The 12,051-nt window shown below is 44.2% G+C and overlaps 1 protein-coding gene across 5 annotated transcripts in view; it reads left to right on the forward strand.

Annotated features, from left to right (window-relative positions):
- The window catches only part of gabbr1b (gamma-aminobutyric acid (GABA) B receptor, 1b), a 69,693-nt gene that overhangs the window by 17,924 nt on the left and 39,718 nt on the right, over nt 1-12,051 (forward strand). For 3 of the 5 annotated variants that reach the window (XM_074614311.1, XM_074614312.1, XM_074614310.1), the window contains one exon: nt 1,569-1,732. In XM_074614311.1, the coding sequence (XP_074470412.1) occupies nt 1,569-1,732 (164 nt within the window). Of the gene's footprint in view, nt 1-1,365; nt 1,733-12,051 lie in introns of those variants that run through there. The other 2 variants (XM_074614308.1, XM_074614309.1) reach the window with 1 other exon arrangement.

Genomic DNA, 12,051 nt, shown 5'->3' on the forward strand with positions numbered 1-12,051 from the left:
ACGACGGTACGACAGAGTATTAGGACCACATGGAGGAAAAAAAATAAATCTGAGATTTAGAGAATAAAGTCATAATATTATAAAGTAGTAATTTTACGTGTTATTTCTTTTTTTTCGTAAAGTTATGACTTTTTTCTCGTTATATTATGACTTTATTCTGTAAATCTCAGATGTGTTTTCCCTCAATGTGGCCCTAATACTCCGTAGTACATTGTCTCTTTGGCCCTCACTGCATTAGACTGATATACTATATACTGAGACTATAAACTGTGTTACCTTCATCACAATGATCACATGTTTTGCGGCTCCAGACAGATTATTATTTATTTTTTTTGCCTAAAATGTCTCTTTAGATAGTGAAGGTTGCTGAGCCCTGATCTAGGAGCACCGGTGGTTACCTGTTTCATTCACTACTGTCACGATATAGCGACCGTTTTATAATAATAACTTTTTTTTTAATCATATTTGCTCCAATCTGCCTACTGCTGCTTTAACATGAGTCCGTGGAGGCTGTTGGTGTGGGGGAGAGACGGAGAGATGGAGGGATGGAGGGATGGCGGGATGGAGGGATGAGAGATGGAGGGGGGAGATAAATGAGAGGGGCTGTGTTTAGGGATTGCAAATTCAAAGTGGTTTGTGAAACGGAGAGACTGAACATCCCTCCTCCTCCTCCTCCTCCTCCTCCTCCTCCTCCTCCTCCTCCTCCTCCTCCTCCTCCTCCTCTCTCACGGTGCTGCTGCTGCAGTCAGCCTCATCCACCGCTCTCTCTCTCTCTCTCTCTCTCTCTCTCTCTCTCTCTCTCTCTCTCTCTCTCTCCTCTGAGGGGGGGTGAACCGCATTCCAGCACCGCTGGCGACGGATTCATCCCTCTCCTCTCCTCTCCTCTCCTCTCCTCTCCTCTCCTCTCCTCCTCCAGACTGCATCTCTGTTAGACTCCGTTGGATTATTGAAAGGAGACCTGTCTGTGGTTCTGTGGTGTGTCTCATTCAGCCGGTTGTGTTCCGTGCACCGTTCATCCTCCCGACCGACCGGAGCTCCGGGAGCTGGTAGATGTAGGCGGATCGGGTTGATGAGGACGGGCAGAGAACTGGACGCGGATCCGGACCCAGTGAAGCTCTCCACGGCTCCTGCTGAGCTCAGTGTGGATTATTTCCATCAGGAATAAAAAGGAGACGATCCGTTTATCTGTGAACATCACAGAGCCTCCGCGGGGTTCCGGTTCAGCACCAGTGGATCTATTTAATCCAGAATCTGGGCTTCATTTAGCAGACAGCCGCCCTAGCCCCCCCAGCCTGCTCCAGCCTGCTCCATGGTCTCTGGTTCGGTTTGGCAGCAGCAGATCTTCCAGTTCACCAGAGCGAACATCAACTCGTGCATTCTTCCTCCTCCTGACCCGTGCACGGTGACCCACCACGCACGGTGACCCACCACGTACGGTGACCCTGCACGGTGACCCACGCACAGTGACCCTGCAGCAGCCCGCCAGCATCCAGCAGCTATGAGCCTCCTCCGCTCCTCTCTGACCTTTGCCCTCACTGTCCTCCTCCTCTGCTCCCGCCCGGCTCTAGGCAAGAAGAAGAAGCTCTACATCGGAGCCCTGTTCCCCATGAGCGGAGGCTGGCCCGGAGGACAAGCCTGCCTCCCCGCCGCTCAGATGGCCCTGGACCTGGTGAACGAGAGGAGCGACATCCTGCCGGACTACGAGCTGGAGCTGATCCACTATGACAGTATGGTGAGTAACCGTAACACAGGCTGTTTCTCTATATACACTCTCCATCTCTCACCACAGTGATCAGAACCACAACTGGTTGGATTTGACTCATGAGACTGCTGTAGATGATGCAACATTCACGCCGTCATTAGCACCATTGAAGTGTTTTCTAACCCATGAAGTGCACGTCCTATATGTCCTGTATGTCCTGTATGTCCTGTATGGAGTAAATGAACTGTCACTGTGGTTCGGGTTGAACAAAATTAGGAATTTAAAAACTAGAAACGCGACTAGTTGGTTGTGGTTAGATCATTTGACCAACAAGTTATTAACATGATGATTAAAACCCTTCATTTATAACTACAGACTTGAAGGTTAATTAGTATATGGGAGCTGTGGCTCAGAGGTAGAGCAGGTCGTCCATCAATCAGAAGGTCGGCTGTTCGATCCCCGGCTCCTCCAGTCACATGTCAACGTGTCCTTGAGCAAGATACTGAACCCCAAACGGCTGCTGAAGGCTGAACCGTCGGAGTGTGAATGAGTATTTAGATCAGATCCTGATGGGCAGGTTTGCTCCTTAGCAGCCTCTGATATCAGTGTATGAATGTGTGAGTGAATGGGTGAATGCTGACACACACATATATATATATATACCCAATTTATTGTAATCACATGCAGTTTGGGGCAAAGACCATGCAGTTTCTTGTATGCAGTACAAATGTGTGTTTGAATATTTCTGCATCCTGGGGTCCCTAAGCAGTGTTGAGTTCCATAAATGGGGTCTCACTGTAAAGCTGAGACTCTGGTGGATCCAATGAGCCCAACTGGATTCATGTGATGATGTTAGTCCCCATAGGAGACATTTCATTGACCTCACTGTATAAAATGACCTGTGGTGACCTCTAGGATAATCACAGCCTCATAAAACTTTACAGCCACAAACTAGAGACCTAGAGCATTCAGAGGATGATGGATCAAACTAGAGACCTAGAGCATTCAGAGGATGGATGGATCAAACTAGAGACCTAGAGCATTCAGAGGATGGATGTATCAAACTAGAGACCTAGAGCATTCAGAGGATGGATGTATCAAACTAGAGACCTAGAGCATTCAGAGGATGGATGGATCAGACTAGAGACCTAGAGCATTCAGAGGATGGATGGATCAGACTACAGACCTAGAGCATTCAGAGGATGGATGGATCAGACTAGAGACCTAGAGCATTCAGAGGATGGATGGATCAGACTAGAGACCTAGAGCATTCAGAGGATGGATGGATCAAACTAGTTAGATCAACATTAAGGGGGTTTCTGAGCAATTTACACAACAGAAGCGCCAATCGCTGAAAAATGCGAATCTTGCAGAAATCTCCAAATGTCAAAAGTTTTTGATCCCACACACAGATCACAGCATGTATTTTTCTCTGGTGTTCCTCAAGGTCTTGGTGTCTTAATGTGTTTTTTTGGAGGGATTATTGATCATTTTTATCAATTCTCCAGTTGGTAAAAACTTGTCAAATTTAGCATCAAATCTGTGGAATAAATGATATTAACCAAAAATATTGCTGCAACAACTTATGGGACACAATAGAGCATGGAGATGACCATCATTAACTCGTATCATTATCTGAGCCCTGATACACGTTCACAGTTTATTTTAATGAATGAATTAATTGACTAGAACAATTTGACACACAGTGCTGAGCTGCAACTCAAATGAATCTTCAGGCTCCCAGCTTTCAGATGATGAACACCACTTCCATGTGACGTCTACTTTTTATCTTCCCATGAACATCCCGTCCCTCTAAAACAAGAGTTTGGAATGACAAGGGGTTAATAAATACATTTGTAAACAAATGTCAATCCTGTATGCACAAAACTAACCCTGAACCTCCTGGCAGAGTGCGCTTTGTGAGCGCACAACATTTTTGTTGCTTTGTTTTAGCTATGTAAGAAGACGACATTCCCATTCTACAATTGTATAACTGGTTGATTGTTTGTGCAACCAGGGAATGAGCACAACACCAGACCTACAGTATATGAGTCACTGAACTAATCGGAGATGTGGGTTCACAGAAGCCAGGCAATCAGTTCGTTGATAACATGAGCTTCCAAAGCGATGTGAGTTATGACAACATACTGACGAACCGCGTCGACAAAGAGGAGCAGCTGCCACGAGCTGCGTCTAACCAACAGTGACATGATGGACGTCTATGCAGCGTATGGGCTCTAACTGGCATACGTCCTAATATGAGCAGCTGCCTTCGGAGCACAGTTTGCAACACTGATTTCAATGTCAATGTCAAATAAAAACAGGATTCAGGGTTACGGCTTGTTCAGACCGCTCGCGTGAGCAGCGCTTGACGGCTGCCTCGCTGAAATGCTGCGTGACTCACGCGTCGGGTGTCCACACTGGCTGCGTTTCTGCTGCTGTCAGGTCGTTCTTTCTACATAGAGTTTGCCTTTCATAATGGCCGTTTCATTTCATTATAAATTACATTTATATTTATTTAAAATAGAAAAAGGTTAATGAAAGCGTGTGGTAATTTGTAAATATTAGTGATAATCCAAAATTAAAACCCCGTACTATATTCCTTCATGGAGCCGTGCAAGTCACTGCATGTTCTACAACATGTCCTGCAAATATTTATACGTATATCTGTGGAGTTTGTGTTGAAGTCTGAGTTGAGGTGGAGGCTGATCGTTTGTTGGTGTTAGCGGACTCCTTTTCTAACCAAACGTTAGCTATCGTTGCACACTGTTAGCCCCGTAAGCGCAGCTGAAATTAAAGGCACTCGTGAGCGTGCATGGTGTCACATCCGTTGAATTTTACAAAAAAAGAAATGTCCCCCAGTCTTCACATTAAACCCAGAAAGTTGCAGATGGTCTAATTTTTTAGGTTAAGTTACAACCTGTTCACACATTGGCAATAATAAGGATTAAAACATGTTTATACGTGTAAAAACTTACATACAGTCCCTTTAAATGAAAGCAGGAAGTTTTGATTTAGAAAATAAATCTTTAGTTTTTTCATGTCCGTGTCATATTCTACAGATAGAGACATGTAAACTGTAGTAATGTTGCTGGTATGATGTCAATATACAGTCTATAGATCACCTTCACTATCTGTTGTTGCTGTGAACCGCACGGCGAGACTGGGACGGTTTGGACTCGCCGTTAGGGTTGGTTACATGTTGTGCTTCTCTCAAGAGCATCAAATGGTTAGAAACATATTATATACATACGTATCAGGGATTAAAGGATGTGTTTTTGTTCCAACATCACTCTGTTTGATTGGTCAGTATCCTCAACTGCAATTTGTCAAATACATCTTTAAGTTTTATTAATAGCTTTGAACTCCTATCTATTATATATAGATAAAATATATCCATATAATTTTAATTGGTAAGATTGTTGTGAATGGTAAGTGGACCCAAATGCAAACCTAGATGTTGAGTATGGAGTAATGAAGGATTTATTTTATAGGAAGCAGGGGTGAGTGGTTGAGCTGAGGGGGGGTAGTGGGAGCGTGGCTGGAGTGACAGCTCAGGGTTATACTGTGGCAGGCCGGCAGACTGAGGAGACGAGGGTAAGTGATGCTGGAGACTCAAGGAAACAGAGGTACAGTCAGTTCAAGGGTATCACAACACAGCACAGAGAAATGACTCTAATGTCTACACACGTTCACACGACACGACTTCAGCCCCGATTTTCTGCTCCCTGACAAAAGCCCCTGATCAGAGGCAAAACGGTGTTGTCTCGCCACTCGCACATCGGCGCTCGAGCGTCATGTGTGAACTTTTCAACGACGCGAGGCGAGAGACTCGCCGACGCCTCCCAGACACATTCCAGATCTCTAGCATGCTAAATATCTGTAGCTGTCAGGGACTCCGACCACGAGCTCTAGTTTGATCCATCCATCCTCTGAATGCTCTAGGTCTCTAGTTTGATCCATCCATCCTCTGAATGCTCTAGGTCTCTAGTCTGATCCATCCATCCTCTGAATGCTCTAGGTCTCTAGTCTGATCCATCCATCCTCTGAATGCTCTAGGTCTCTAGTTTGATCCATCCATCCTCTGAATGCTCTAGGTCTCTAGTCTGATCCATCCATCCTCTGAATGCTCTAGGTCTCTAGTTTGATCCATCCATCCTCTGAATGCTCTAGGTCTCTAGTCTGATCCATCCATCCTCTGAATGCTCTAGGTCTCTAGTTTGATCCATCCATCCTCTGAATGCTCTAGGTCTCTAGTCTGATCCATCCATCCTCTGAATGCTCTAGGTCTCTAGTTTGATCCATCCATCCTCTGAATGCTCTAGGTCTCTAGTCTGATCCATCCATCCTCTGAATGCTCTAGGTCTCTAGTTTGATCCATCCATCCTCTGAATGCTCTAGGTCTCTAGTCTGATCCATCCATCCTCTGAATGCTCTAGGTCTCTAGTTTGATCCATCCATCCTCTGAATGCTCTAGGTCTCTAGTCTGATCCATCCATCCTCTGAATGCTCTAGGTCTCTAGTCTGATCCATCCATCCTCTGAATGCTCTAGGTCTCTAGTTTGATCCATCCATCCTCTGAATGCTCTAGGTCTCTAGTCTGATCCATCCATCCTCTGAATGCTCTAGGTCTCTAGTTTGATCCATCCATCCTCTGAATGCTCTAGGTCTCTAGTCTGATCCATCCATCCTCTGAATGCTCTAGGTCTCTAGTCTGATCCATCCATCCTCTGAATGCTCTAGGTCTCTAGTTTGATCCATCCATCCTCTGAATGCTCTAGGTCTCTAGTCTGATCCATCCATCCTCTGAATGCTCTAGGTCTCTAGTTTGATCCATCCATCCTCTGAATGCTCTAGGTCTCTAGTCTGATCCATCCATCCTCTGAATGCTCTAGGTCTCTAGTCTGATCCATCCATCCTCTGAATGCTCTAGGTCTCTAGTCTGATCCATCCATCCTCTGAATGCTCTAGGTCTCTAGTTTGATCCATCCATCCTCTGAATGCTCTAGGTCTCTAGTCTGATCCATCCATCCTCTGAATGCTCTAGGTCTCTAGTCTGATCCATCCATCCTCTGAATGCTCTAGGTCTCTAGTCTGATCCATCCATCCTCTGAATGCTCTAGGTCTCTAGTCTGATCCATCCATCCTCTGAATGCTCTAGGTCTCTAGTTTGATCCATCCATCCTCTGAATGCTCTAGGTCTCTAGTCTGATCCATCCATCCTCTGAATGCTCTAGGTCTCTAGTTTGATCCATCCATCCTCTGAATGCTCTAGGTCTCTAGTCTGATCCATCCATCCTCTGAATGCTCTAGGTCTCTAGTCTGATCCATCCATCCTCTGAATGCTCTAGGTCTCTAGTCTGATCCATCCATCCTCTGAATGCTCTATGTCTCTAGTCTGATCCGTCCATCCTCTGAATGCTCTAGGTCTCTAGTTTGTGGCTGTAAAGTTTCATGAGGCTGTGATTATCCTAGAGGTCACCACAGGTCATTTTATACAGTGAGGTCAATGAAATGTCTCCTATGGGGACTAACATCATCACATGAATACAGTTGGGCTCATTGGATCCACCAGAGTCTCAGCTTTACAGTGAGACCCAGTTTATATAATTCAACACTGTTTAGGGACCCCGGGATGCAGAAATATTCAGACAAACCATTTTAGACTTTTAGACCATTAGACTTATATACTATATACTTAGACTATAAACTGTGTTACCTTCATCACAATGATCACATGTTTTGCGGCTCCAGACAGATTTTGTCTCTTTTGATAGTAAAGGTTGCTGACTCTTGGTTTGGACGCTGCAGTGCTGGAAGTTAAAGGCAGGTCCCAAAGGTTCAGTGTTGGATGAGGATGGGATGGGATGGGGGGGCGGGGACATTGCAGCTATCTCATTTGAATGTGTCGGTGATTTCCCCTGAGTGCCAGCAGGGTTAATCAATGAGTCAGCCCCGGATTACGCTGGTCCGGCTTTAACAAACCAATCTGTTTGATTCAGGACTGAAGCGGTCGCTTGTTACTGAGCCGGTTGACTCGGTGTCGTTAGGTGAGGAGAGGAAATCCAGCTCACGCCTCGACAGCCTCCTCTAACTCACACAGGAATATGGATTTTATACCCTCGCAGACGGGATGTAGAGCGTTTCCAGAGCCGGTTGCTAGGCAACAGCTTTTGTCCAGGTTTATACATCCTGTCAGCTATTGATGTTAGAAAACACCGCAGCATGAAATGATGTGGAGCCCATTTTAAATGTTTATGGTTGTAACTGACATGGAGACATTCATTGATCCGTTAAGTATTAAATATAGCAGCATTTATTCCCATGTTTGCCTCATAAAGGTAATTTAGAAGGAATGGCTCATTATTTAATTAAAAATCTCCTCCTAGTTGATTTTATACTCCATCTAAAAAACTATTGAATATAATTCTATTGGATGGAGTCAAACCTCAAAAGCCTTATTGTCAGGGCTTCATTGCTTTGAATTAAAAGATTATTATTATTATTAACAGCACTTCTTCTGGCTCCTCTGTGGGACGTTACTGTAATTATGATTGGAGCTCTCAAGTTCATTGAAAAGGCTCTCCTGTGCTATTTAAGAAGTGATGGTACCCGACTGTATCTGCTCTCTGTTGGGTAACATCTGAGAGGAAATCAGTCATAACTAGAATGGCGTTCGGAGAGCGCAGAGTACCGTGAGGCGTTCGGCTTGTTATTAACACGGTGTGTTTCCGTGTAACGTCTCGACGGATGTCTCTCTCATCCAGCAGCCTTGTTATGTCTGTAGAACGTTACACTACGTTGTCTCTCATCCCGTCATCTACCACTTTGTTCTCTCTCACCGCGGACGGACAGCAGCCACACACACATCCACACATGTATCTCTTTTCTCTCACGGTACGTGTCCATAGCCTCCGTGCTTTCCACGCTCCCCATTCATTGTCTATGTAAGCAGCCGCGCAATGCATTCTGGTAGCGTGGCGTCGCAATTCGAGAGACTAGGTGTCACGACGCCCGCTCCTCATTTGCATAAAGTTGAGGGCTCGTCTACTTTATGTAAATCACGGGCGTCCGACGCGACTCGCCGCCTCTCCAAACTCCTGAGGATCTTTAAAATAAACGTTATTGATCCAAAATAAAGACAGATTCATCAACATGGATTATTTCTCGCCTCAAATGTTTTCAGAAACACATCTCAGTGAACTATTTTCGTGAAATAAGAGAAGAAAGTTTTCAAACGAGCCTCCAGACTGGTTCCGGTTTGAAAGCTGGGAGCAGCAGCCAACGGCGGGAAAGCGTTCGTCCAATCAGGAGCCGAGTGCCTTGTTTCTAGGGACAGCACACCAAGCGTCCAGTGTTGGGAAGCGTTGCGTCCCCTCGCGATAAAAAACGCCCCTGTGGACACCTACCATCAGAAGGAGGAAGGAGGCGGGGTCACGTGTCATCAACGCGTCATCAGCTACACTGTGCATGTGTTATAATCTAAGGTCTTAATGCTCAGTCTGATCGGAATCCTTAAAAATGTTCCTGAATCTGGATCATGATCCGGATCGCCACCAAAATCTAATGGATTGTTCATTGTGCCACACCACCCCTCCAAAAACATTACATTCAAATCCATCGCAAACTTTGGAAATAATCCTGCTAACAGACAGACAAACCAACGGCGGTGAAAACATAAAAAAACAAGAAACCATGAGGGATAAATAAGAATGGTTTTGATTGTCAAAAAGAAATCCTATAAACTGACAGTGCAGTTGCCATCCAGATAATGATAATTGAGGCTGTTTTGGCTGCAGGCATCAAAGAAAACAAATGTCAAGAGGTAATAATTCAGTAGTTTTTATGTCCCATATACAAACAACGGTTCACATCATTTAAAGTCAAAATGAAATTTGAATTCTCTTCACTTTTGTGTAAAGAAATGCAAACTATACTGCAACTGTTCTGAACATTTACCCATCTTTAAAAAAGGGGATAAAACCAGTTTGTGTATATTTGTGTGAGCAGTTCCCATGGCAGCTGTTGACCGACAACTTCAAGTATTCATAGCCCTCTGTGGTGCGCTACTACTGACAGAGAAACGTCATACTGTATCTCACAAACTGTGTTTCACAATCTATTTGACTATAGACTACTAAAACCAGTAGTGGCATGATTGTAGCTACAACATCACCTGATTTACAAGAGTATATACAGTATATATAAAGTATGCTGCATCTCTGCTACTCATTCTGTTGTGTGCATGATGTTGCGTTAAATGGACATTTCACAGTATTTTCACAGCCGGAGCCCAATTCTCTTTTCTCCACCATTTATTTTTGCTGTGATAAGCTAAAGATATAGTTACTGTTGATACTAACACCACATTTGCTGCAGGTGTTTGACAATAAATACATTCAAATGTCAACTATTGTCTATGTAAAGATATAGAGGAGTAATGTCTACCTGAGCAGAGAATGAAGTCCCTCTGTGTGGGTTGTAATCAGAGCTTCTCCTGGCTCTGTTGACACAGCTTGGCCATGTTGAGAGCCGTGTGGAGGCAACAGAAATGTTCCCAACTAGCACCTTTAAGGAGATCTGAAACCAAAGAAACAACGTGGTGAAGTGGTGAGAAACGTTTAACAAACCTACAGCTGTAGTGGGATGAAGAGCAACGATGCCTTCTTCGTCATGTAACTGCCCTTTAGACAATGTCCCACGGCCCCCCACCAGTCCCCAAACTAGTTTTATTGCACCAATCAAATTACAGTCCAGGCATCCTCAGGTGGTACCAAAAATTCTTGTGTGTTTGTGTGTGTGTGTGTGTGTGTGTGTGTGTGTGTGTGTGTGTGTGTGTGTGTGTGTCGGTCTGGCTGATCTGTTCAGCTGCAGTCTCAGCTGGTATCCTGATTTAAGTCATTAAGGGCAGAAATAGCCCCGTTGCCACCCAAACACAACACTATATTCCTTCATTGATTCAGCTGTGGTTCTGTTTGTTCTCCTGACGTTCCTCACTGAGATCACTGCCAACCAGAAGCAGCCCATAATATCCACGTCTTGTTGTGAAGGAGGATTTTCTTTACCCAAACAGCAGCAGCAGTGGGCGGTAACGTCGGTGACAAATATGTTGCATTTCCTGTTGCTCCATCGCAATAAAATCAACCTAGTGTCTGTCCGATGAAATACTTTTATTGTGAAGGAGCGGCAACAGGAAATGTTCATTTTTAATAAAGATAATTACTCTTAATTAATTATTATTATTATTGTTATTAATTACCTCCTTAACACACCGTGTTAATAACAAGCCGACCACCTCACGGTACCTCCAGCTGTCAGGCACCTCGGCGGAGGTCTGCGCTCTCTGAGGGACATTCTAGTTTTATTATTACAATTTTGGATGAATTTGCATCTACAGTATGTGGTTGTGTTTTATTCACAGCTGAAACAACGAAGCGTTTTGAAATTGTTGCAGCCACGACTGGCTTCCTCTCCATAGCAATGGCAGCAAAGGCTCATGGGTATTGTAGTAATTAGAGTAGAGTGATCCTCTGTGTCAAACTGATGAAAAAACATATTTTGTTCCTAGAATGTGAAATAATTCAAACTGATGGCCATAACATTAACAATATAGTGTTAGATAGTATCTGGGAGACTCCAGTGTTCAGCAAAAAACGTTTTGAAACAGGAATATGAAGAGAAAAATACAATTATTTCAAGTATATGTGTTGAAATCAGTTGAACACATATATATCATACCGGATCAGAGTTGAGTCTGCATGTCATTTCCCAAATGTGTGTTTGATCTGCATCATGATGGAACACAATGTGAGTGAAGTTGAGCAATGTGAATCCTGTTTTCTGATTTAACTCTCATCAAACATAGATTTATATAATCATTGATTTCTTAAGGTTACTCTGCTTTGAAGCTGGTCTGTGTGGAGTAATGTGACACAATGACAAATGTTAATGACATGATGACAAAAGTAAAAACACCATCAGTCCTCCAGACATGACCGTTTAGTGACCACGCCCTCATCATTATCATTTAAAGAGATTATTGATTTGTCATTGACGATCAGCTGTAGAGGAACAGCGTAGTATGGATGAAGATAACGGGGCTCAACTGGAGGGTAAATGTTTCCCCCGGCGTTACACGGAGAGAGATGCTGTGTCAGGACTCAGGTTGAGGTGACCTTGGAGCATGCCTCACCTTGCCCCTGCTGCTGGCTACGCCTCAGCTCTGTGTAGCGTGGTACATATATACAAGGAGTATTTTATGATACACACTGTTTTAAAGCACTTCTTTTAGTGAGCTGTGTGTTCCCTCCACATTTATCTGATCCACGTCTCAAACAGAACAGAACCTA

This window comes from Sebastes fasciatus, chromosome 17, assembly GCF_043250625.1.
Source record: "Sebastes fasciatus isolate fSebFas1 chromosome 17, fSebFas1.pri, whole genome shotgun sequence".
In the NCBI taxonomy this organism is placed as follows: domain Eukaryota; kingdom Metazoa; phylum Chordata; class Actinopteri; order Perciformes; family Sebastidae; genus Sebastes; species Sebastes fasciatus.